The sequence below is a fragment of the Pavona decussata genome, unplaced genomic scaffold (genome assembly GCF_977016875.1).
Source record: "Pavona decussata unplaced genomic scaffold, jaPavDecu1.1 SCAFFOLD_201, whole genome shotgun sequence".
Taxonomy (NCBI): Eukaryota; Metazoa; Cnidaria; class Anthozoa; order Scleractinia; family Agariciidae; genus Pavona; species Pavona decussata.
In genome coordinates this window covers 1,382,832-1,410,140 of record NW_028145609.1, presented here as the reverse complement: position 1 = coordinate 1,410,140, position 27,309 = coordinate 1,382,832, and the positions used below count along the sequence as shown (strand labels likewise).

The window sequence follows — 27,309 nt, the reverse complement described above, 5'->3', positions numbered from 1 at the left end:
AAAGGGCTACTGATAGGATTACATACAGCTCTTTCATTTCTTTTGTTTTGTCTTACGTGCCTAAAATTTACTCTCTTTTGCAGATATTCAATGGAGGCAAGTGATTTATTATCGCCTCAAATGGCGCTTAGTTCATCTACGACTGAATAGAACGGCGAGTAAGTTTCAAGTAAGTACCTATAAGTATAAGTATGTATCTATAACAGTTTTTGTTTTTCAGCCGTTTTCTTTCTTCTATAATTTTCTCAAAGATACACCTTGCATTTTGGGAACTACCTACGTTTGATACTTCAAAAATTAATCATTGGCTTATTATTGGTCATGACTTTACTGGACAGTTGGTGGCTCCTAAAAGAGCCGTTTTGTTTTGCGGTGGTAATTATAAGACTTCAGCTTAATGTTGTTTCTTCTCAGCTTTCTTGGGTAAAAGTACTGCCTGTATGTTGGGAAGGACACCACCCTGGGCGATGGTGACGCCGGCAAGCAGTTTGTTCAATTCTTCGTCATTTCGGACAGCCAGCTGCAGGTGTCGAGGAATGATTCTGCTTTTCTTGTTGTCCCGTGCAGCGTTCCCGGCCAACTCGAGAATTTCGGCACTCAGATATTCCAACACTGCTGCTAAGTAGACTGGAGCCCCTGCACCGACTCGTTCGGCGTAATTACCTTTACGGAGAAGGCGATGGATGCGACCAACAGGAAATTGAAGACCTGCTCGAGATGAGCGTGTCTTAGACTTGGTGCCTTGAGCTTTACCTTTACCGCGCCCTGTCATTTTGCCTTAAAAGTTTTCTGTCTTAGCCGGCGATCAAACTTGATTGAAGTGATCATTACTCACCACCCATCAACGCCGAATTTATTTCACTAGCCAGGAATTTGGCGGATCAAAACGCACCAATCAAACCTCCACTTTCACTTTCAAAAGATATGCAAAATAACTCTTCCCGCCTTTGTTGACTTTATCGGCGTCTCACTTTTAAGCAACAACCAATCAGGTGAGAAGGCCGCAATTTCGATCCGCATGTTAATTGATCCATTGAATTTGCTGGGATAAATAGAACTTGCGTAGACTTGAGTTATAGAAGCTGATTTTGAAAATCTAAGCGATTTATCCACAACTAAGCACTCATGGCACCAAAAGTACCTGCCGCAAAAAAGGGCGAGAAGAGAGCAGGCAAGGCTAAGTCGGGCGCGGTCGATGGCTCGGGCAAGAAGAAGAAGCGAGGAAAGAGAAAGGAAAGCTATGCGATCTACATCTACAAGGTCTTGAAACAGGTTCACCCTGACACTGGAATCTCCAGCAAAGCCATGGGTATTATGAACTCGTTCGTCAACGATATCTTCGAGCGCATCGCTACGGAATCTTCCCGCCTTGCCCACTACAACAAGAAGTCTACCATCAGTTCCCGCGAAATCCAAACCGCCATCAGGCTGCTTCTGCCCGGTGAACTAGCCAAACACGCCGTCAGTGAGGGCACTAAGGCCGTGACGAAGTATACCAGTAGCAAGTGAAACCTGTGAAATGCCAAAACAACAACAACAACGGCTCTTTTAGGAGCCACCAAATCTCATGAAAGCAATACCCAACACTGGTCACAATGTCGTGTTAGTATTAAATAAAACTGCTAGGTGAAGACACAAACAACAACACTTTTCAAAAGTTTCAGTTTAATACAACCAGATCATTATAAATTCGAAATAAAGTTCCAACAGACAAATTTTCTTCTCTGGTATGCGCTCAAAATGTGACTTTCAAGAGATTTTCGTAGAATGGACGCAAAAATGAACAAACAAAAAGCAAAGTGTGACTCTTAGAATTTCGCTACAAAGTTCCTATAAACAAAATTTCTCTTCTGTGATTTACATGAGTAACGAGTCATTCGCCCATGTACATGCAACCTCGTCCACAACAAACTTTCACGCGCTGAAAATGTGACTTTCAAGAGATTTTCGTAGAAGAGACACAAGAAAAAAAAAAAGCAAAGCGTGACTCTATAAAATCGATACTAAGTTCCCACAAACAAATTTTCTTCCCAGAATGATGTATTATTCAGTAATGACGCAGACAAACTCGGAAAAAGAAATTCCGAGACTTTCCGGTTACTAGTTCGGATACCCTACTAAGGCGTGATTAAACTAGCTGCTGTGATTTACATGGGAATTACATGGGATTTACAAACGCGAATTCTAATGTTTCAGTTCATTTTCGCTTGGTCATTGCTTTTATTTATTTGGTGGCTCCTAAAGGAGCCGTTTGTTTTGTTAAAGTGAGGCTGTTTTACTTCTTGCTAGCATTCTTGACCTTCTTTGACGCCGGTTTTCTAACGGTGGCTTTAGTTTCCTTCGTCTTCTTAACTAAGGGCTTCTTGACTTTACTGGGTTTTTTTTCTGTGGCAACCAGCGGATACGTTAGTCGATTCCTTCACTTCAAGCTAGTTTCAAAACGGGTTTGTTCGAATTTTGCGCGGTAAAGGTCGAGAACAAATTCTGTACATACGACTGGACTATTTCTGCAATTTTCGTTTTTGCCATTTAGTGCAGTTGTCCATGTATAATTCTAAGATTTTTTGGAGTACAAATACCAACTAAATCTTATTATTGAGCCAATTTTGTGAAAAAAAATTATCGTGGAAAACTCCTTAAAATAGCCTTACTTTTGATCCTAAAACTGGCCTTGTTTCGCGCCAGCATAATGAAAATTTATATATCAGTTAGAAAAATGCGCGCGCTGGCGCCATTTCAGTATAGTCGTCGAGCACCAAATAACCGTATGGAGTCACCTTAAGTTGAATAATCTTTAAACCAGGGATGAATTATTTTAACAAAGTTTGGACCGAGTTACTAGAACAAGGTTTTCCTTAACTGCAAACGCTAGAGCGAGGATTAAAGTTTTGAAAACAAACGAATCGAATTAGAATCACATATTGGGCATGTGTCACCTCAGTTAATTAACAAACTGATTCAAAAGTTTGGACACTCGTTGGGTAGGAAAGATTGCGTGACGAGCTATAAGAGCGTCTGCGAGCGAAGGTAGAAATCACCATCTGCTGGTCATATTTTATAATCAATGGAGGCATTTATTTGAGGACAAGGCGTTTGTTTGAGCAAATTAGAGTGAATCTAAAAGAGATAAAAATCAAGATAAGGAAGGCATTTTTTATTAATTACCTCGAAAGATAGTCCTCAAGAAAATTTGATCTACAAGCTGGCTTATTATTATAAATTTATTCCTACTACACGTGTAAGTATGTATTGACAAAATACTTGTTTCACGGTGTCACAAGCACTAAAAGGAACCGAATAACGAAACGAATTTGACAAAATGGCGGCCAATGGCACCTTCTTTTTGCACTTGTTTCGTTTTCAACTTGTACTTGAGTAACATTTGAGGTGTTCAGTTATGCATAGAACGGGAACAATACCAACCCGAGGAAGAATTACCTTTTATACATGACATGTTTAATTGTATTCACCATCAATCAAGTTATGAGCCCATATGAAAAAAAAACTGGAATGCAATAATACGCTAGACTGTACAAATTTTTAAAACGTTCTGTGATAAAAACTTTTGCTTCTTTAAACACGAAATAAGTTAATGCTGGTGGGCAGAGCCGGTGGAGATCTGAAGCGGCTTGTATGGAGTGGGTGTTGTTCTTCTGGATCGTTCGGCGCTTTGGATCTTGTTATGTTATCACCTGGAAAATCAACAAACTGGAAGTTAATACGTCTTTAAATTGAAACCACTGCACAATTTATCACCATTATTACTAAAGGGACAGAACTAAAGCGAACTTACGAACAGCAAAATTCCCCGCTACAACACACTCCAGGCTTACAAACTCCACTTAAAGGGGAAGTATCACACAAATTTGCTGTCATTTCAAAACCCAAAAATGTTTGTCTGTCAGCAGAAACAAAGAAATAATCGTCAAGTTTGTTATAAATTGTCATCCCAGTGCAATAAAACTGTCGATTGGTGCCTCTGGCCAGAGACAGAGTAGGTCGGTATGGATTGAAACTTGAAAAATGTTAGGCTAATGTTTTTCAAGTTCTCGCATTTTTGTTTCCAACTGAAAATGCTCTAGAACAGATTACGAGTTGTTCCTTTCAAGAATTGAGTTGATTTCTTTCCTCTCGTCATTCTAGAATTATTTGGCAGCTGATTAAAGGTCTTATTTGATCATTTTTAACAAAATATATCAAAAAACCCATGATACTTCCCCCTTTAAATGGCTCTTAAACAAACTGCACCTACCAAGCTGCCAACGATTTCAACAATTTGGACCGTGACTTTCATGATGTTAAATCGCTCGACATTCAAAAGGAAACTAGGAGAACTGACTCTGTAGCTTTTTATAGTTTTTTTTTTTCATATTGTGTGCAGTATGTTTTAATTTCGAGCTCTTATTTTTCACTTAATTATCATTAATTTGTTATTTACTATTTTGTAGCAGGGCTATTTGTAAACCACAGCTTGTTATGAACGCACCCTGCCTAAAAATGATGATGACGATGATGATGATGATGATGATGATGATGATTAATTCCCAAAGGCCAATACAGTACTACACTCACTAAACCACAAAGCGTTTTTTTCATATCCAGCAAATATAATACTCCCCGAGAACCTTACTACACACAATAAAGAATTCTTACGTAATGAACTGCAATGAAGTGAAGAAATGAACGAACGAATGAATCAATGTTTGTCAGTCTCCGAAGAACAATACCAGAAGGGCAAAACCTTTTTGTATCTTTTTTTTAGAATATAGCTTACCAACACATACCCTGGGTGCCAGAGACTTGTCATACGCGGTTTCCGGTTTCCGCTAGTGGGTTCAGCCTTCCGCCGAAAAAGTGTTCTCGCCGCGCGAGAGAGAAAAAAACCTGGTACCCAGGGTAACCAACACAAAAGCAGAAAAATACAATAAAGTACTAACACTAAGGACAAGTAACTAGAAAAAAAAAATCGTACAGATTAGGGGCGGAAGACGCGGGAAAAATAAAAATAACCATCTAAGGGCAAGTAGTAGGCCCAACTTCCCTTGGTGTATGTTAATTTTGTCGTTCTCTCTCGCAATAAAACGCTATCAGTTGAATGTGGTTTCAATGCGTTTTAGTAGCAAATGTATGGACATGAATTTATTGATTAATTTGCAGAGCTAAAGCACAAAACCTAACTTTCACCAAATTCACTTAACATTTACTCACGGCTTTTTGTTTGATAGGGACTTCACCTTTTGGCACGCTTGACATTGTCTACGATCTTGTCTACCAAGTCGTCGGTGAAGCCTGGACAGGAAGTCTCTACTGATTTGAATGCTTCAATGAGATGCTCTATTGAATGTCCCTGGGCACTGTGATTTGTATTTAGCTAAAACAAGACAGTAAAGTTAATGACATTTTCTGTTTGGCCTGAATTCATCTAGGATAATTTATTATCAACTAAAACGCTCTTGATAGACGTATTGTTGGTCAGTGACACAGGAATAGCAGTTGAACCTAAGACCTTCCGATTACTAGTTCGGATGCTCTACCACTGAGCTACAGGAGACTCGTGGGAGCTAAGGTCATTAAACTAGGTTCATGTGACAAACATCCTGCATACTGCTAGGATTGGAATGTCATGTGTGGCATATGCGCAATGGAATAAATACGATGGAATATGTTAAGCCTGGTGAATAAATGAGAATGATTTATTATTCAGAAAGTGACACAGGCATACTCGGAAAAAAAAATCGAGTGCTCCTATCAGGAGTCGAACCTAAGACCTTCCGATTTCTAGTTTGGATGCTCTTCCACTGAGCTACAGGAGACTCGCGGGAGCTAAGGCCATTAAACTAGGTTCTAGGACAGACATCCTGCATACTGCTAGGATTGGAATGTCAATGTGTGGTGTAACCGAAAGAAACGTGATGTCACGCTTTTAAGCCTGGTGAACAAATTAATGATAGAGGTACGGTTTTTTTTTCAGACAGTGACGCAGGCATAATCGGAAAAAGGAAATCCGAGTCCTCCCTCTATAAGCTGAAACATAAAATCACATTTTTAAACAATCTCCATGCTAAGTTTGGTAGCTTAAGAGAGTTGTAGTGATAAACTGAGCTTCAGGGCGTCTCGTCAATACACAGTACTGGCATCATGTAAGCTCAACATGAAACACCCAAAGTTGTCTCCCATCTTTCTCGTGATTGCCCATTAACACTTAGGCTATGAATAGTACCTTATTCTCTACGGGACAGTATTTGGAGCGAGCGAAACGACGGCAATTTCGTGTTCGCCCGCTTTACTATAGCGACAGCCAGAAATACGTCTGTGTTTGCAGGCTAGCTTTACTATCCTTAACAAGAGGCTGAGAAAAACTGGAAAAGTCTAATCAACACCCAAGTCCCTGAAAAGCACACGTGTGCTTCAAACCAAATGTTCATATACAAACAATTTGTATAATGAAGTCTACAAGTAAATAAACCAAGTGGCAGTCAAGACATCTCACCTTAGTCAATACTGGTAATAAAAGACTTGATAAATGTTTTGACGGTGGCTTTTCTCCTTTGCTTTTGTCCTTTGTTGCCTAAAGACAAATTCATGATATGAAAATGTTGAAAACATTTCTATATCTAACCTAGTAAGACTGGTCTTAATAAAGAAAGTTTTTTAAAACTTTTCTTCACTGGATTTGCTAGCTGAAAAAAAAGCTAAGCTTTAAAAAAGTTTCCAAAAACTTTCTTTTCGATAACCCCCCTACCCCAGACAAGGTGGGTCCTCTTTGAACAAACTTGTTATGACCAGTTCCCTAAGAAACTTAGCTCTGTAATTAGTGTCTCAGACATGCTAGAGGAGCAAGGATAGCGATCCCTAGCACTGCTCTCTTCAAGATCAAGCAGGGTGACAGATCTCCTTTCTGTCAACTTCAAGGCATGTTGCACCCAGAAAGCTTTATTCTTTCACAAGCAACGTCAACTTCTGAACAACTCTCCTTTTCCCTAGAACTATTATCCAATGGAACAGTATCCTGCAGACACCCGATAACTCAGACACTTTTGCATGTCCCTTTCGTGTTTGTATTAATTGGGTGCCACTGTATTCAAAATGTAATTTGTTTCTTGTTTCTGTTGAGTATTATATATGCGCATCATGATAGGTGAATGACCTGGCACGGGTATGCAAGCATACATGGAGACATGTATAGAATGGGCCCTCTGCAGCTAACGTTTACATGGTACAAATATGCCACGTTGGAGAGCAAGCTATGCACTGAACATCTGAAACAAAAAAATCAAGTTTGACTGGATGAAGTGGTTTTGTTTTGGATTCCCCAGTGCACAACTTGTTCTCCAGCATGGCGGTTTCTGTACCATGTGGCCGTTAGCTGCAAAGAGCCCATTGGCCCATCACAGTACTGTTCACTGTGTAGCACCTGAGGAAAAGAAGGAGGACTACAAACTGTGAAATAGGACACACTTAAGGACGGTGCCTACTAATAAGGAAGTATTTTTGTGTAGTTTATGACTATGCAGGGAAAGCAGATCTAAGCAAGGGCTATTGAAACCCAACAAGAAAATTGGGGGTAACAATGCATTTTTTAGAGATAATTAAGCAACAATTGCTCTAAAAAAACAGTAAAATACAAAGCAATGTATGGTGTTTTTTTCCAAATTGAAGCTTTATTATCTCCGAAAAATGCATGGTTACCCCAAATTTTCTTTTTGGAGACCAAAATCACTTGTTAAGTTCTGCTTTCTCAGCATAGTTTTAAACTCCCTAAAAATATCCCTGTATTAGTATGCACCACCCATAGGAAACCCAAGTTACTCGTGATGCACAGAATGTATGCGCAGTAACAAAAGTAGGTGCTGTCCTTAAGATAATGGCAAAAAAAAAAAAATTGAATACAAACTTACATTATGAGGCCCATCTGTGTTATTTAACTCTGCCGCAGATGCATTTTCATTTTTTGGTGATGTGTCATCTTCCATAGGCCAAGGATTTTTTCTTTCTTGTGGAAAAATCCACTTAGAAGTACCTACAGAAGGAACTCCATCTCTGAAATGACATAAAATTGGCAAATTAAAATAAGGATATTTTTTATATCTATCATCTAGTGCACGTGGTAATTAGTAATTAGTCAATAGACCCTTCACCAAAATGATGGCAACAGATTTGAATGAGTTAAAAGTGAACTAAATGAAAAACTGATACCAGCACTGGAAAGAGCACCTTTACTTTAGTAACCTTGCAAAGTATACTCAAGTCTAGCCAGGATCTCTTGTGGTTTAGAGTCCATCTTAACGATCACTTTACAGGACTACTACAAACTTATAGTCCACCATGATTTGTCAATTATTTCATATATTACGTAGCCTAATTAATTCTATGATGAATTTGTTGAACGCATGTTGAAGCAAACATTGAAACCATTTAAACAGGCCTTTATATGTTTACTTACTCCCCATCCTCCTCTCCTGAGCTACTATCATCGTCATCATGGCACTTCTGTTTCCAGTTTTTGTACCTTTCTATTAATTCTACCAGATATGTATTTTTCTTTGCAGTTCTAGTAATAAATCTGTGCTTTAGAAGTTCCTTTGCTGTTGGACGCTGTAAACAGAAAACAAAAATGCCTGGTTAACAACCAACATGCACGCATATTCTGCACGTGATAGGCAATGAAACGTTTACACATTTAAACTTACTTCCTCCCTAATTGGCCATTATCCCATTATTGCAGCTACTATGCACTAAAAGCCAAAAAATTCATGCACCACTGTCACTGCAGTGCTCCAAGCTCATTTTTTCCTTTACTGATATGCAATGCTATTAAAATTATTACCGTGTTCAATGTAGAAAGATTGAAGTCAAAATAACTTTTGTATATACACTGTATGGGACAGTTGATCAATGAATGAATGGATCTTGCGAAGCACACTTGGCAGCCCCCGCAGATTTTGCAGGGGTAGATGACATCATCACCAACTTGGAAAAGGAGAGAGAGCCTGGGATCGTAATCATCGAATGCACTTCCTAATTTTTAATTATTAGTTACCAGCATGCAAAGAAAGTAGTGCCCGATAGCCTGCAGCTAGTGGATATTGCTATCGGGCTGGTGAATTTTGTTCTTAACTTGCCCGACAGGCAAGTGAAGTAATTGAGGAATTCAAATGTCAGAAGAACTGTGTAATCAATCCGGCGCATCAAAACATTTTTGGGGCTGGTTGAAATGACTTTTGGGCTTGTACATGCTAGCTACAGGTTGCCTGAAGGGCAAGCTGTAAAACTTACTTTCTTTGCACCCTGATTACTAGTCTTAATAGTAAAACAGATTGTTCCCACATATACATGTAGCTCTGAGTAGCCTGCGCGCAGACATCTTCTATTTCCCTTGAATGAAAAGACACATCTGCAAAATGTTGTTACTAATTGATTTCCTTCTGTTCGAGTCTTAAGTTTGGCATAAATGATGATGTAGCGCTTTGGTAAGCGTGTTTACATTAGTTTTGCTCGGCCTTGGGACTTTTTAATACTCGAATGACAGTTTTATTGGCAGAGTTAGACTGCAAGCAGTCCCTTTCTGGATAGTCGAGAGGTCGCGCGAAGTAGCCGAGCGCGAAACAACTGGAGCAAACGAGCGGAGGGAGGCTTGGGGAGAGGCGTGAAAAAGGGGAAAGTCCCCCAGTCTCTTCTCGTTTATTTCTCCTCGCTCCAGTCTCGCTGTGCTGTGAGCGCACCATCTCAACTGACCAGAAAGGGAGTGCTTGCAGTCTATGGCAGAGTCATACACCAGTAATGTGAAGCAAACTAATACTGAATATTGTCGGTTGAATCTAAGCGTGGACACAAGACAAAAAAAAATGTTCTAATAAGGTGCCAGATATGACATGTTTTGTTGCCAAACATTTGAAGTTTGACAGCCGTTAAGCAAACTGTCGGGCCAGATCAACGCGTTCCACTCATAAGCTTATTTCATTTTTCTCAACTCTTGCAGGCATATTTCTCGCTCAGAAACAGCACACTTGCCTCCAGAAAGTATTCTTAACATCTAAAAATGCTTGCAAAGAATATTTTGTAGAACAAAAACAAATCAAGTCAACAACAGCCGCCTACTCCAAACTTTGAATGTTTGGCGCCAAAACATGTCATCTTTGCACCCAACTAGAACTTGTTTTTCCCTCCCGTGTGCACGCTTAGATGCAACCGACGGTAATTTTGTGGATTTACAGTGTACGATTAAAACTGTATTGTATTAAAAATATTATTGTGAAATGCATTTTGTGTGTTCAGCATGTACAACTCACATCACTAGGATCTTTATTTAGACACATGGCCACAAACTCCTTGAACGCCTTGCTGAAATTTCCTGTCAGTTCTGGTGGGTTGTTCTTGGGGATTAAAAATAACACTCTCATGGGATGGAGATCAGAATTCGGAGGCTCCCCTTTTGCTAGCTCAATGGCTGTAATTCCTAAAGACCAAATGTCTGCCTACAAAAGAAAGACCAACATGATTTCATTAGGTAACTGTCAGTTGCATGTCCTGTTAATAGTTGCAGTTACACAGGACACTTTACCATGGTAAATCACCCTTTTACCAAGAAAATTGCATTTTGCCAAGATGTGACCATTCTACATATGTGACCCTATTTGCAAAAACGACCCTTAACGGAAACTACCGTTGAACCATTTTTCAATGCGTTGTCAATGGACTTTCAATGCATTGATAATGATTTTCAACGCATTCTCAATGCATTTTCAACGGTTTTTCAACGTTTGTCAACGTTTCTCAAAGCATTGGAAAATGTTCTTCAATGCTTTCATAATGTTTTGCAACGCACTGGCAACATTCTGTAGTAGAGACATAAAAACGTTTGATTTGATAACTCCGGTAATCGAGGATTTCCCTTCCAATTCACGCACCCGTTTACACGCACCCCTTGAATATTTCATTAGTCCAAAAAACGTTAACCGAATTATAGTTTTTACACAAAACTTGGAAGAAATTAGACAGAAAAATACACTTTTTCCTCAAGCTGGTATTACTTTAGAAACTTGGTTAACTGCGAATACAGAATTGAAATGTAACAAACATAATCAAAACATTCCATGCATTATATTTTTAGCCCCGTTCCTGTTGTTTCCAGTTGAATGCACATCACAAACACGCTGCAGACCCCGTGGCGCTCGTGATCGCCATACTTTCTTGCATGTACCATTGAATTACCACAAATTGATCTATCAGATTGGGTTGTTACATGTTTTGTATAAGGTTGTCATACTTTCCAAAGAGTTGCTGAGCTTAAGTACTCGACTGTGCTACACAGGTTATCAGTTTTTACGGCAACGAATCTGCTGACATAACTATTTAATTTAAATAACATAACACGGCGAGCGTGAAGTCTGTCACTGGTTCATGTGACAATGCAAGGAATATCAAGAACTCAAAATGTACAATTCATGTAAGTTTCTTTTTTAAAAATCATTTACAAATCATTTAAAATATGTTGACCAAGTTTATGCCAGCAAAAATTACAACAGTTAAAGTTTGCATTAATTCCTTGATCTGCTTTCTTGATAAGCTTAATGGTATGTCTGTTTTCTACGGAGGCATGAAACCACAGGCAAAATTCCTTGACCTCCACTTCTTGTGGAAGGAGAGAAAGAAATGATGTATTCAAAGAAAAACAATAATAAAAAAAAACATGAATACATGCCGGAAAATCTTTGACATTATTGACTGTCTAGCATCTAGCTTGGTGACCTCTATTAACCTGCAGATTTTTCATGCGTGTCAGTTTACACTGACCTGACTCTTCCTTCCAAAATTCGCATTGTTGTAACATAGAAAATAGCAACTAGGAATATTTATATAAGCTTGCATAAATGAAAACTTGGAAACTAAATGATTGGGGATACAATATTTTTTTGCGGCAATTATGTACGTGACAAAAATAAAATACGGCGCCCTTCGGTCTTTTACATGTTATGTATATTCACTACACAAAATGGGGCAACGAAGGCCGCAGTTTCTAAGCACTCAGAATAGGTTCAACGTTGTAAAATGCCTTGTACTAGACCATTATTCGGAAATTGAAATCGTTTTTGACAATGGTTTCGATTCAATGCTCGGCAAATTCGAAATGTGGTAAAATAAAAAAAATTCTCAAAGCTTTTAAAAAACGCATTCGAATTTGTTCGCTCGTGTTATGATTTCAAAATGGTTTTCGATGGATTTTCGGATTCGTTGAAATGTGTTATCAATGTTTCAAAACGCATTCCAAATGTTCTGCAATGATTTTGAAATGGTTTTCAATGAATATTTTGTTTCGTTGAAATGCATTGTCAACGTTCCAAAACGCGTTGACAACGTTTTCAAAATGCATTCTCAACGTTTGAAAATGCATTGCCAATGGAAAATGGTTCAACGGTCGTTTCCGTTAAGGGTCGTTTTCGCAAATAGGGTCACATATTGTTTTATTTTGCCATGGATACATAAAAAGATCACAAGAAGCACCCATAACGTTCACTGTAGTAAACACTTGAGTGTCGAGATGTCCCAGGTAAGTGAACCAATCATGTTTCTCTATTGAAAATAAAAAAAAATTGCAAAGGGACATGTTTATTTCAAACATTATCTGCATTTCTCACCCAATGTCACTAAAAATAATGATGTAGGTTAAAATTTTGGTTCATTTGACCTTCAATAAAGACACTAATTAAATACTTCACAAAGAAATTAAGATTATGCAAGTCACAGACAGAAAATAATGTAACATATTTTTCTGTTCAAACAGATGAGCGTTACTGCCTATTTTCCCATGGAACATCACAATAATAATACTCTTATGAACTACCGTATTTTCCGGTGTATAAGTCGAACCGGTGTATAAGTCGAACCTACTTTTTGAGCTTTTAAATTAAGATTTTCTTGATTTGAGGAGTAAAAATGGAGCAAAAAATTAGTGACGATTATGTTGAAATATGAGTCTTGTTTGTCTTGCAGAACATCTCTGAGACCAAACATCAAATTCAAGAGAACGATCGCATCGATCGTGTAAGATGGGAACTTGAGAAATGTGTTAAAAAATTGAAAACTTTAGCCCAAAATTGTCAAAATACCTGTGTTAAAACAGTGCTCCCTACTTTTATCGGACATTTTGAAGCTTTTTCGACCAAGGAACACCCAAAACATACGAAAAAAAGCCAGGGAAATGAGTCTGTAAACAAGCCTCCATCTTGGTTTACCTTAGTAACCAGGCAATAAAACCCCGAGAGCACTGGTAACTACATGGAAGCACATGCTTGTGAAATTTGCACGCAAAGAAACCGATTTCCCTTCCTCCCCTAACAAAACTAAAAGAAATTGAAACTGCCATTATCTACACAATGATTTACTGTTCTTAAAGCTATGTTAAACAGTAAATACAAGGCGAATTTAAATACTATACACTTGATTGTCTCTCTGTCTCAGTCTGACGAACTGCCCTGAAACTGTACAGTGAGCTAACATAATCATTTGTTCAAAACTGCATGTTACACTTCTAAATAGAAAGTTGATGTGCAATGTCAATAAAGAAAATCTTAACTACATAATACTGTCTTATTGGCTGGAAATTACGATGCTGAATCAGTCCTGCAGCAAAAGAATGTCTAAAATCCATCAAAATCGTCCTCATTGTCACTGTCTCCGAACAAGTCACGCCATTGTTCCTCTGTAAGTCTATCATCATAAACATGCTCATCGACCATTTCGTCGTCTTCGTCCATTGTGGTGATCGGAGCAGTAGAATGTTCTTCCAAATCCTCCCACAAGATGTCATCCTCTGTGCCGTCAATTGCATTTGAAATGCCACACTTCTTGAATGAACAGGCAACCATTTCTGCAGGAAGGCTTTTCCATGCTTCATCGACCCATTGGCACATGGTACTGAGTGATGCTGCCTTGACGTTTCCACCAGCAGTGTGCTCTTTCTCTCCTTCGATCATCCAGGTTGTCCATTTCTCACGGAGCTGGTCCTTGAAAGGCTTGTTCAGGCTTACATCCAGGGGTTGCAAAACGCTGGTCAGCCCGCCTGGTATAACTGCGATGTCAGTGTTAGTTTCTTTGACAACTCGTTTAACCGAATCAACTAAGTGCGCCCTGAAGGAGTCCCAAATCAGTAAACTTTTCTTTCGGAGCAGGCCTCCTGGTCGCGATTTCCAAACTTTCTCGATCCAAATTTTTAATCCGGCTTCATCCATCCAGCCCTTTTCGTGGCAGTGGACAACCACTCCAGGAGGAAACTTTTCTTTGGGCATGGTTTTCCTCTTAAAAATGACCATGGGTTTCAATTTCGTGCCATTGGCAAGGCAGGACAGGACTACGGTGAATCTTGACTTTTCGTGGCCGGTTGTGTTGATCAACACAGTTTTCTCTCCTCGGGAGTTCACAGTTCTTGCAGACGGCATGTCAAACCATACGGGTGTTTCATCCATGTTTCCTATATGCACTAGTTCGTAATCGTTCTCCTTCCGGCGTTTGATGACAAAGCTGTGAAAGCTTGTTACCTTCTCTTCCAGATCCTCCGGGAGTTTCTGTACGATCTTGGTTTTCTGCCGCAACACAAAGTTCTTTCTTCGGAGGAATCTTGTGCACCAGCTGTTTGTAGCTTGAAAGTCCGTTATTCTCCAGTCACTCGCCATCGCTTTGGCCTTTATTCTGATCAGATTTCGTATCACGATGTAACCACTTTGTCGCTGTACTTCTATCCACTTTCCAATGCTGTCCTCTAGCTCAGGCCACTGACACTTCTTTCCTCGGTTTGCTCACTTGCTCTTCGGCATACATTTTAGTTTCTCAACCTGTCGTCTCCAGTCTCGTACTAGTTTCTCATTCACGCAGAACTCTCGACTCGCAGCAAACTTCACTACTTGTAATTTAAACTTTGCACTGTATTTCATACGCTTGGAAGGCATCTTTTGAGCTCTTGTTTGACACAATGATTGCCGTGAAATGATTAATTTTATTGCATTTAAGACCCTTAACTCAATGATTACTAGGTGATGCATCCTTTTATTGTTTATCAGTGAAATGATTGGTGCTTATTGTTTACTCTTCCAAGTAAATAACAATGCGCTCATTACCTGATTGATGCGCACGTGTTTCCAATAACCTAAATTAGTTGCTGGGTTACAGAGCTGCTGAGAGGTTACCAAGCAAGCAATGACTCGATTCGGTTCGATCGAAGAATTCGAATTTTCACAGCGGATTTGATCAAGTTTATTTACGAATGTCTCTTACCTATAATATCACAAAGTGGACCCAATGGATGTACAGGAAAAGCGGTGACTTCTGCGAAGATATCAAGCTTAAGGGACGGTATGTGATGGAACAAACATGTTTGATCGATGTCAGTCACAAAGACCGAAATTAGCATACACGTACGTAGCATACAAATGAGACAAGCCAGGGAAGAAACCATGGATTTTTAAACATTTTCTTTATTCATAATCGTGCTACTTACCATTAAACTTTCTTCTCTATGCTATTTGTGTAGTTGCTTTTTCGTGTTTTCACTTTGAAGTCTATTGTTATGCAGATGAAATGGTTTATTTTCACCTGGCAATTTTTGGCCGGTGTATAAGTCGAGGTCGATTTTTTGGACTGATTTTCAAGACTTAAAAGGTCTACTTATACACCGGAAAATACGGTAATCTGCAAGATATTTTTTTTCAAAGAATAGTAACAGAAACTCACCTTTGAGTCATAAGCAGATTGTTTGATCACTTCTGGAGCCATCCAAAATGGAGTTCCTACAAATGTATTTCTTTTGTTCAATGTGTCAGTAAGCTGTCCAGCAACTCCAAAGTCTGCTAGCTTCACATCACCACTCTCTGACATCAACACATTAGCCGCTAAACAAGGGTAAAAAAGAAAGAAGTTTTTTACTTGTTAAGTTTCACAATGACATACAGTACTTATGAAGACGAGTAGATGCGCATCTGCAGATTTTCAGATGCATATAGAGGTTTTCAGCAGGGTTGTTATTATGCATATATGTTTTGGTCCATTTAATTCTGAGCTGCACTGTACCTATGGCCTTGATGAATTGAATACCTACAGAGGTACATGTACATGTATATGTCAAACCTATTATCTCAAATCTGGCAGGGTTTGAGATAACGGCGTTCACGATAACAATGACAGTGTCAAATTATAAACTTTTTAAATCAACAATAACTTGAACTTAACAACTGGACACATTTTTTAGCAAGAGAAACAGAAATGTTGCTTTACATTTTTATTAGTCAATTTTCAAACAACTTGGTCCTTGTTACAAATGGCTATGGTAACAAATCCACTGTCATGCCAACGTCCCTGAACAAACTATATGTCAACTTGAATTTAAGCAAATCAGAATTTTCAGTTCATTTAAGAGGCTATCTCATGCATGTACCATGTATTTGTGCTAGATTTCAGGACATTGTCAAAACCATCTCAAAATAACAGTTTTACCCTGACAAAGCAAATAGAGAGTCCCCAACAGGAGGTGAATCCATGACCTTCCAGGCACATAACCCCAGCTAAAAGGACATCACTCACCACAAAGGGCTCTCACAGCTCCGTGGTAGAGTATTCCAACCAGTAACTGGAAGGTTTCGAGTTTGATTCCCTCTGCAGACTCAGAGTTTCCCTTTCTGAGTAAGACTGTGAATTTAGAGTTGTTTTTTATATCTCAAAAGATATCATGAAATCTTACCCACCTTTTATATCCCTGTGTAGCTTCTTTTCACAGTGAAGATAATCCAAACCTTTAAGGATCTCTCGGATGATGGTGGCAATGTAGAATTCTTCAAATGCACCAGCTTTCATCTACCAACATAAAGATGTTACTAATAATACACGTGTTTGTGAACGTTTAAAATCTGATAAGAATTTGCATATCTTAGCACATCAATGGGTTTGAAACATGCAAAGCTTTGTGTTCAGAAGATAGTTCCACGATTCCTGACACCACCTCCACGTCTTTTCAACTCAATAATACATACATAATACTTGACAAAAGCAACAACATACATGTACATGTGAAAGAAATGCGATCTCAAAATTTTTTTGCATGGTGAATAATATGATAAATTTTTCAGTCAGTTACACAATTATACTCAGCAAAAAAAATCCAAGTTCTTCCACAAGTTCTCCTATTGGGAGAACTTGGATTTTCTCTTTCTGAGTATGCCATCGTCACTGACTAAAAAATTCATCTATCAACATTTATATGTATCCTTGAGACATGATCAAAAAATTTTTTCATATAGATACATGAATTATATTTTAAAACAAATACAAGTTGCCAGGAACTAACAAGGCAGCAACAGAAACAACTACGCTAAAACAAGGGATGGCTATCTAAAGGAAGTTTAGAGGGGGTTTAACAAAACTGTCATCTAAACAGCTTTTAATTTGGCCGCCCTGAATAGTTATTTGGTGTCTATAACCATTATTACCTGTAAAATTTTTACGGTAATTCTAACTTAGAACATATTTTGCTTAAATTACATATTTTAGTTATTTTTATTTGCAGGTTTTTATTTCTTAGTCAACAGGACACCATTGATAACAGTACTCTATACTGAAGAAATATTTGATCATTATTATTATTATTATTATTATTATTATTATTATTATTATTATTATTGTTATTGTCATTATTATTAGCACCAAGAAGGCTTATGCCAGTAGCATTAGTAAGGCAAAGTTTCTTTTGGTTGAAAGAGTTCCTCCACAACAAATTTTGGTTTTAAGACAGACAATTCTCAACTCAAAACTGCAGGACAAAAGCTTTTTACACAATTCACTGCATTTGGAATGATTATACTATAATTGCTCACCAAATCTAAAGCTGATCCTCCTCCAAGATATTCCATAATAATCCATAACTTTGTTCCCTGGGAAAGGTTGACAAAAATCAATTAATGCACAAAAATAAGAAAATATTCTCATTATGAAAGCGAGGCTAAGTGCAAAGATTTTGTTATGAAAATTAGTTTCCATTCGTATGCAAACAAAACTAATTTTCATATGAAAAGTTTCGCACTTAGCCTCGCTTTCGTAGCGAGGTTCACAGCAACTCGGAAATGGCATATTAGTGTATACCTCCCAAATTTAAATATTTATTTTTATTTTTACACAAGCCAGATGCTCTGCCACCAGGCAACAGTACTTTTGTTGATGGCTACCTGTTTTGACCTCCCATATATGCATTTTAATTTTTAATCTTTATTTCCGAGCTTTTACTCTATTACTAGAATTTATCCTCCCCCCCTTGTTCTTCTCAAATAACATCCAAAAATCCTACAAAATATCTTTAACATTTGTGAGTCTGTGCAATATAAAGGACAGTGCCTACTAATAGCGAAGTATTTTTGTGTGGTTTATGACTCTGCGGAAAAAGCAGATATTAGCAAGGGCTATTGAAATCCATAAAGAAAATTGGAGGTAGCCACACATTTTTTTTGGAGATAATAAAGCAACAATTGAAGGGCTGGGAGCATAACCGCCTTATGTCGAATTTCAGCCCGTTTTTCGATGTAGCTCGGATTTCTCTAAACTGTTGCATGTGAACTGCAATTCGATTGAAAACCATTGTCCAGTATTTTTTTCACGCCGCTTTGTGTTTCGTATTAATGCCATTGAGAAATTTTACCATCTTGTAAAGATATATCGGTAACATTATAGACACTGGATGACCAAAAGGACAATGCACTGAGGATTAAATACTTGTATTCAATATACACCCGTTGTCTTTGAAATACGGCACACGAAAGCGGTGTTTTCCGCGGGAGCAACGAAAAGAATGCTGTCACGCTTTTATTTGATTCTGTTACAAACTACTACGTACGTGACAGGAATGTCCGAAATGTAAACAGTTACATTCTCCAAGAGAAAATGTGTCCATTTCCTGGCGTAAAATCCAGCTTTGTCCCGTTTGTCGACATATCACTCTTGATAACGCAAAATACTAGCATTCTACACGATTAACAGGAAGACATGTAGCCATTTCAACGATTAACAACGATTAACGGCAGTTCTATTAAAAGGTAAAGACTATCTATTATTTTTAAGAGCAGTCGGTGTTAACCGTTGAAAATCTATGTTAATCGTACTTTTATTGAATCATTGCCTTGAAATTGTCAAGTTAATTGTTACATACCAAATTTCAAGCCTGGCAAACCACAACTAAGGCTTGCAAAACACCTTGCACATGGCGGGATTTGTCTCTGATGCTCCCGCGGGATTTGATAATCGAATTGAAAAATTCGCCACGGCACAGTCATCACTACCAAGGAGGGATTCTTTGAACAACATTTCCACCAGTTCCTGTGAACTGCATTCGTCAATTTCATAACTTTTCAAAAGATCCATAGATGTCGTGCGTTTACAAACTTCACCAAACAAAAGCGAAACCAGCTAGCCAGTACGATACGCAAGTTGTTTATCCCGACTGCCTTGATCTATTTTGGGCTTGTTACAACCCGCAAAAGCAAACCATGATATCATCTCAAACGTTACGTATAGAAACAACAACTGGTGCGGCTAAACACGGCTCGTGGACAGTGGAAACTTTTAGCCTACCGATAATTTGGAAAACGAGTCTGCCGTGGACAAAACCTATAAAAAAATTTGCCTTACAAGCGCCTTCACTTGTAGACAAGCAAACTACCAAATCCCCCTCCCCCTCCCCCTGACTCAAAGTTGTCTTTTGGGTCACGAACAGTTTCCTGGCAAACATCACTTCCCACATCAACATTGCATAAGGGGGAGGGGGGGAGGGAGAAGTAACTGTGGTAGAATTATGAAGGGAGAAACAGTAAGTGAGTTGGTTTTTTGGCTGTCTGTGTTCGCTTCTCATTGCATAGGGGGAGGGGGTGGGAGGGAGAAGTAAGCAAGTGGTTTTTGTTCTGTTCGCGTTTGGTTTTCTCAAGGAGTTTTGTCCTTGATTGTAAAACCGCGAAATGTTTTCCAAAGCAGGGAGAGCCAAATTTCGTACAAATCCGTGCGAAATCGAAAGCTGCGCTAAAATGCGACATAAGGCGGTTATGCTCTCAGACCTTCAATTGTTCGAAAAAGCAATAAAAAACAAGCAGTGTATGTTTTTTTTTTTCAAATTGAAGCTTTATTATCTCTGAAAAATGCATGGTTACCTCAAATTTTCTTTTTGGATACCAAGAGCACTTGCTAAGTTCTGCCTTCTCTGCACAGTTTTAATCCACGCAAAAATATCCCTGTGTTAGTGGGCACCACCCATAGGAAACCCGAGTATCTTGAGATGCACAGAACCTATGGCCAGTATAGTAACAAAAGTAGGCACAGACCAGATTTTGGGATTGAGTAAAACCTTGAAGACAGTAAATAGTTGTAAACGAGAGTCTCAGATCCATTGCTCCCTTTAATTAGATCTCAACAAAACTTGATACTTTTGTTAAATTCAGTACAGCTAATTATTCATGAACATGGTTTACAACCTGTTCTAAATAATTATTGTAATAATCAAAAATGTCACTCTGTGCTTTTTTGTTACAATATACCTGTAGATTGTACAGTACAACAGGTGAAGAAACATGGGCAGCGGAATGGGTTTCTTTGGTGAGAGGAGACCCAAAGATATCTTGTTACATCATGGTAGTTGACCATGAATGCTTGAGAATTGAAAGATGTATAGTTTGTAATGGTGAGATAATACTTGGTGTTTTACACCTGATACACACTATATTTAAAGTGCAACCAATACTGACCGACTCTCATCGGTTACATGTATTATTACAGTTATTTCAATAATTTATTAACATTGCTGGATTTTAAAACATCAAGTTCGTGCAACAAGACCAAACAATACTATGGGTGGTAAATCTTTTAAATTCAGCTGTAATTTCACGGTTATCAGTGCCATCAGGATGTACAGTACATGTATGGAAAAACATTTTACGCGTACCTCTGTGATTTATTTTCTGTCGGAGTCAATGAGCCATAGCTGAGTTTGATACTGTATTATTTTATCAATAAATTAGCCTCATCACCTTGCGGTGTTGTTCTGAAAGGACAGGCTAAACTGCACAATACCTTGAGATAGGAACCATGGTATTTTGTTACAAAAGGACTGTCGCACTGGGATAAAACTGTGATCTCTTGCTGAATGTCTTCAATTTCATCTTCAGCCTCTTCTAAATCAATAATTTTTATTGCCACCACTGTATTAGTCCTATTATCTATGCTGTTGAAAAGAAACAAAGAAACAAAAAGCCGTGATCAGGAATTCATGTACAATATTTTACATGTAAATATGTTAAGTGAAAACTGGTTTCCACTATTAATTTTTACAACTGAGCACTACAATTGCCGAGATAGAACTGTACCATAATTACTAAAATAAATATTTTTTTTCACCGATTGCAGTGATTATTTGGAAACTGGGCTTTGTGGAACTTTTATTACATGTACATGTCATTGAAGCTTCCTTCACTTCATAACAAACAATGATCTCTCTAATTTAATCTGTTTACCCTCAAGTATCATGTGTGCTTCTTACTTTGAAATTTATACCATAATAATAATTATTTTAGGTGTATACAGGGCCCCTCAGGATAACAGCCCCGTAGCTGATTGGGCCACCCCGTCTAAATAAAGTTAACTTACTTACTTAATTACTTACTTACTTACTATATACACCCCCACCCCCCACACCAAATACTCATTAGTTAAGAAAGACCACATGTAAACACATGTACTTTATTGTAGAGTTTTGAAGAAACTGGCTCCATAAGAATAGCAGACAGTGAAGAAACTTTCTATACCTGTTATTATTTGGTCATTTTTAAACTCACAGTAACAATAGACTGGCATGCACATGAATTTGCTGGCAACAATAGATGGCTTCCTAATTAAGAAATGATAGTAGTAACAATGGCCCTGAAATATCTTCTAAACTCAACAATTATTTGGCAGACTCTCACTATGGACAAAATCACTGCACAATAAACACATGCACTTCCTGTGAGCCAAAGTAAGTAACCATAGTCCACAAGCCTACAAAAGGTCTCCATTTTTCCTGCCTTTTGACCAATAAAAACCAGCATAAGAGCATTGTTGAATGAAGAAAATACTGTGTGTAAGAAGTATAAGCTGATTGATGTCAAAGTTTATTTCCAGTACTAAGACAATGGCAGTGACTGTAATTCTATGTTATAGGAAATAACTTTGAATGTACAATGTAACATAGCTTTGTGTAAAAATAAATAAAATAAAATAAATAAATGGGAATTTCAGTGGCACATCCAAAGAGTGGCTATTCCTCCACTGTTTCCAGGTCGAATTGGAATTTGGAAATGTTGTAAAAGATAATAACAAAGCAAGAAACTTAAGTGATTCCTTAAACAGAAATCAGTGTGCTGTTCTTTTTAACTTTCACTGATTATTCAATAATCTGTAACGTTTCAAAATGTACACAGGGGTTCTCAATAGAATTTTGTACAGCTGTGCTGTGGTACTGGTTACAGGCATAACACCAAAATAAATGGCCAAAGGTTGTGTACATTAACTTGGGCCCATATGGCCTAAGCTGCTAGGGGGGTTCGGGGGCATGCTCCCCCAGGAAAATTTTGATTTAAGATGCTAAGAAATGCTTTTTCATTCATTCTGGGGGCATATTTTCTTTAAACTGGTTCACAGTGTGACGGGACACTGGCAATACCCTCCTCAAATAATTTCGCTAAACAAAAATATGTTGCCAAGCTCACAAAAGAGCTATGACCGACTCAAGTTCCCCAATAATTGCTTGCAATAACAACTTTCAAAGTATCCATCTACCTGGTTGAAGCTGGAAGAACGGATCAACAGAACTTTAAACAACCTAATATGTTTGCCATTTTAAGAATAAATTTTTTTTGGTACTAACACCCAACACCAACCAGTATTGACTCAAAATGTTTCTTCCTTGTATACACGTATTTGCAAGGACAATCATGATTTTTCTCTCCACATGTAATGGACAAGTTCCTTTTCCTCATCGCAGATTTTATTTTGATGAAGGCTCAATATACAGAGAGAATGACTGCAGGGGGAAAATAACTTGATGAAAAGGGTTTGGCCACCATATTCGCTTAAGCAAAATAACGCTTCATTTATTGCCTGTTCTTAGACCCACGAAAACTCACTAATGTTTTAAAAGTGTTATGGTACAATATTGAACGTTCCACTATAAGTATCCATTGAAAGTGGAATATTACTGGTCTGGAAAACGTTGTAATGTCGATATTGTACACTGTTCTATTTGTGGGCAATGACTTGCACAAATTTATGAGGAAGCACTGCACTTTCCTCAATGTTTCCCCATTTTTGTGCATATGCAGTATTTGTTTGTGAAGAAAATTGCTCTTCAAAGAAAACATAAATATTAGTTATTATCATTTGTGTACCTCTCAGAATCAAACTGTGCTTCATTAAAGCATATTTCCTTGTTTGTGGTTGCTCTCGAGTATTTGATATTATAAAAGTATGCATGTCGAAACAAAGACAACGTGTTTACCGTGGGAAAATTTATTAAGGCCCTCAAAAAAGTTGAAACTTGACAGAGCATCAAACTTTGTTTTAATCACATTGAACTTCAAAAAGGAAAACAGGTATCGTATCCAATTTGTAGCCAATAAATTAGACTTGTATCTGATAAGGCGATAAAGTTATCAAGTCGACTTGTATCTGATAAGCTAGGGCAATAAAGTTATCGAGTCCAAGACTCTCCGAGTAAATAGAAAATGGCTGAATCTTTGCCTTGATTTTCTATTGCTGTGTAGTTGAAAAGAAAGTGAAAACTTAGCTTGCTTAGTCGTAAAATAAATCCACTGGTGGGTAGCGACCACCTCAACTTTTTTCTTGTTTACATTTTCGTTTAATGACACATCGAAGCGAAAATCATCAAATTAAACCAACTAACCTCTGTGCAAACACAACAAGAGACACAAGTTGTATTGTACATCTGAAGATTACCTATTGTTTCTAACAAAAGGCGGAATATCTCATCCAGAATAAGACAATTTCTTTTTAGGCTACCACAAGGAAACAGTGAGTACCAAAATTACTTCAAATTTCCACCTACCCTTTAAATACTTCGCCAAAGGATCCTTTGCCAATTCGATCAAGTTTGGAAAACAGAAGTTCTGGGTCGGCCTTCATCCCCTGAAATCACATTGGGTAAGCCTCAAATTAGACAATATTAAACACTATTTAAGGTGTGTGAAAAGGTGTGTATAGCTTCTTTCTAATTGACAAATTAAAAAATTTGTATCGAGAATTCTTCCAACTTAACGTTAATACGAGCTTGACGACTTTTGAGGTTAATTAATGGAAAATAAGCTCAATATCAAGGGATTGTAAAATACACAAACTCTCTAGTGATAGTGAAGTAAGACTCTTACCACCTTAGTTTGTGCTGCCATGAAGTTCAAGATAATTACAGACGCCGGAACGATTCATGTAAAAATGTCCACGGTCCTCCTCAGCAAGTCTTTGATTTCGTTCAGCAATTCACCCTTATCGCGGCTAAACTTCAGCATATACAAACGAAGAAACTGTCATATTGCATTCAAAGACGAATATAAAATGCGTTTCTAAGCGAAGAAGTATGTTTTCGCCACAGGTTTTACAAAGAAAGCGGCGGATATTTTCAAACTTTCTAACATTTCCAAGGCCGCCATTCTACCATTATGTCGCGCTCGGCTGAGAAGTTTACAAATATGGCAATACCACGTGACGGAAGTGATTCGCAAAGAGCCCGAACTGACAAGGCCCCTCGATGGGCCCTACACGGAACACGGAAAGGAGCGTTTTCTTCGGAAAATTGCTGACCAAGAAGACTACGGTTTCTTACCAACCGCCCGATACATTCAAAATAAATAAATTAATTAATTAATTAATTAAAAATAAAAAATACGCGTGGCATCAGTCACATGGTAAATTGTCAACAAATAAATTTCATTACAAATTAAAACAACTTGGGTGCACAGCAACAAAACCAAACTCTGATTGCAGGCCTGACACTACGGCAAAGGGCTTATTTATTTGGGCCAATATTTCAACTAGTACAACTAGTCTTCTTTAGGGCTTTTGCCGTAGTGTCAGACCTGCAAACAGCTAAGTGACGTCTGGCACGTGCATTTCTACTACAAGAGATCCGGCAACGAATCGTATTCAGAACAGTTTATTTGGGTCGTGTGGTCTCCTGCATTCAAAAGTTTCGTTGGCAGTGACCGATCCAGAGTTCTCCTCAAGTAAGTAGCGGGGTAGCCTCCGTGGCAGGTGCGTGAAAAATATATAGGACGCGAGAAAAAGGGTGGAGCGCGAGGTATGGAGACACGCGACGGTGGGCAATGGCTCCTTTTACCCTCGCGTGTCCCTATATTTTTCATGCTCGAGGGAGGGGGGGGGGGGGGGGGGAGAAGGAAAGCGAGTTTTCTTTCGAAATAAATTAGCGCATCCCCTTACAGGCTTTGTTTTAGTCTAAAGAATAAGGGTCGGATGATAGTATACCACTTATACCAGACCCATTTATGACATAACCCGATGCTACAGAGACTGATTCTCTCTCGGAAACAAAGTAAGATTTGTCAAGCGGTCAAACATCAACGAATCCGCATGAAAAACAACCACGGATTTGTGTTGCCAAGTGTCCACAAAAACCCGTGGCTACTACGACAACCACGAGATAATAAAATTGGTGACAATGCCTGGTTAACGATACAGTTGAGAGTTTAGTGTAGTTTTAATTAAAAAAAATTCGTTGCACAATTCCAGTGATATAGCACTATAAGGAGATGTGATTGCACAAACAGCGGAAGGAAGACGAGTCAACGGCTAAAATCTACTGATCAGGCTACCCAATATAACGTGAACACCGACATCATGATGTACCTAAGCGAAAAACTTCTACCTCTTGTTCTTCTTAGTTTTCTTATATAAGCATCTTTATTTATTTGTATTTCATCATTTCATCATTTTCATCATAAATACATTAAATGTATAAATACAGAGAAATGGAACTTCTTTTACCGCTAGATATGAACTCGTACTGTGACGGAAATCACCATCTGTCTCGTCTGTAAAAAATCCCCTGCAGGAAGTTTTTCGTAAATTTGTTGTTTTCTTTTCTTATATTGTCGAGATCTCAAAAAATGAAATGGGGGGGGGGGGGAGGGTTGGAGTTGGGGTGGGTGGGGAAACGCCCAGGTTGTGGTGCGGAAAGAGCTTTTTACGCGGGATGCCCTGAGAGCAGACCGTGTCTAAGGGACGGACTATTAGAAAAGTGATGGAGGGGGGTGGGGGATTTTCAGTTTGCAGGAATTTTTTTTTTTTTTTTTTTTTTTTTTTTTGCTCAGTGCTTGTGCAGGAATTTTTTTTTTTCGGTTGATACCCTCTGCACGAATTTTTTTTTTTTGTTGTTGTTGTTGTTGTTTTCCAGAAAAAAAACTTTAAATAAAGGATTTTTAAAAAAAGTTGTACTTTGTGGGCTTGGAATGATTACCTTTAACCCCTGAGACAATATCTAAAAATTACAGCATAATGGTCAAAACGAAACAAAAACAACGAAATTAGTTTCTAAGTAGTATCTAGTGCTAGTAGTAAAATCAACCTCATACTTAAATAAAAGACTGGTCATCATTTTAAAATAACGATGTGCGTCTTTAATAGAAAGGGTTCACCGTACTATATTCAAAGCAAATTTGTCCTTCATCCTGATTTTTGCAGTAAAAGCTTTAAACATAAATTATTTTAAAACTATGTCGATTATTGACCGCCTTAATCCTTCAGTAAACAGCAAGTCATTCACAAAATACAAGGCACTTTCGATCACCAGATCACAAAGCACTTTGTGCGGTTTTAATTTGCCTACAGAGCACTTTGTGGTATTGACAATGAGCCACAGAGCATTTTGTGGTGAATAAAGTGAACACTTGCCCTTCAATCTAGATGCTCCTACAAGCGTTTAACAGGACTTCTTGAAAATGACTCAGTTTTTTTAATTTTGTAACCATAAAGCACTCTGTGGCCCAACGAATAAAACTACAAAGCGCTTTATGGATAAGCAGATATGCTGGAAGCGTTTTACTGACAAAATCGTTTTTCTTCAAAACTAATTGACCTGTTCCTCGTGATTATTGGATTTACTACCAGTTACAAACACAAAACAAAATACTGAGTTGTAGTAAGGGTAAATTCCAGCCACGACACAAAATGTGGGGTTGGTTTGTTGTTCATACAAAACAAACTTCCACAAAAAAAATTAGATTTTCAAAACAT

The 27,309-nt window shown here is 38.2% G+C and overlaps 2 protein-coding genes and 1 pseudogene across 4 annotated transcripts; 1 reads left to right on the top strand and 2 right to left on the bottom strand.

Moving 5' to 3' along the window:
• Window positions 1-331: 331 nt before the first annotated feature.
• On the bottom strand, window positions 332-772 carry LOC146461228 (histone H2A). Its single transcript, XM_085087109.1, has one exon. The coding sequence runs from the start codon at window positions 770-772 to the stop codon at window positions 395-397; it is 378 nt and encodes a 125-aa protein (XP_084943235.1). The 3' UTR covers window positions 332-394.
• Window positions 773-1,113: 341 nt separating this feature from the next.
• On the top strand, window positions 1,114-1,687 carry LOC146461227 (histone H2B.1 pseudogene; annotated as a pseudogene).
• A 1,446-nt stretch (window positions 1,688-3,133) lies between these two features.
• LOC146461226 (serine/threonine-protein kinase 26-like) lies at window positions 3,134-24,743 on the bottom strand. 3 transcript variants are annotated; one of them, XM_085087184.1, is made up of 12 exons: window positions 24,432-24,743; window positions 24,113-24,192; window positions 21,085-21,235; window positions 17,856-17,912; window positions 16,731-16,839; window positions 15,724-15,881; window positions 10,290-10,475; window positions 8,444-8,595; window positions 7,899-8,040; window positions 6,491-6,568; window positions 5,235-5,371; window positions 3,134-3,692 (listed from the first exon to the last, which is right to left on the bottom strand). In XM_085087184.1, the coding sequence occupies exons 1-12, from the start codon at window positions 24,450-24,452 to the stop codon at window positions 3,689-3,691; spliced, it is 1,275 nt and encodes a 424-aa protein (XP_084943310.1). In that variant the 5' UTR covers window positions 24,453-24,743; the 3' UTR covers window positions 3,134-3,688. The 3 variants fall into 3 exon arrangements, with proteins under 3 accessions (XP_084943310.1, XP_084943312.1, XP_084943311.1); XM_085087186.1 differs by having other exon boundaries at window positions 24,435-24,743; XM_085087185.1 differs by lacking the exon at window positions 3,134-3,692 and having other exon boundaries at window positions 5,231-5,371.
• Between the last annotated feature and the right edge of the window lie 2,566 nt (window positions 24,744-27,309).

Coding starts and splice junctions, on each gene's coding strand:
- LOC146461226 (XM_085087184.1), bottom strand. CDS start 24,452: ATGGCAGCACAAACTAAGGTG. Junction 21,236..24,112: donor TTTGGCGAAGTATTTAAAGG/GTAGGTGGAAAT, acceptor TCTTTTCAACAG/CATAGATAATAGGACTAATA. Junction 8,041..8,443: donor TCAGGAGAGGAGGATGGGGA/GTAAGTAAACAT, acceptor ATGTCATTTCAG/AGATGGAGTTCCTTCTGTAG.
- LOC146461228 (XM_085087109.1), bottom strand. CDS start 772: ATGACAGGGCGCGGTAAAGGTAAAGCTCAAGGCACCAAGTCTAAGACA.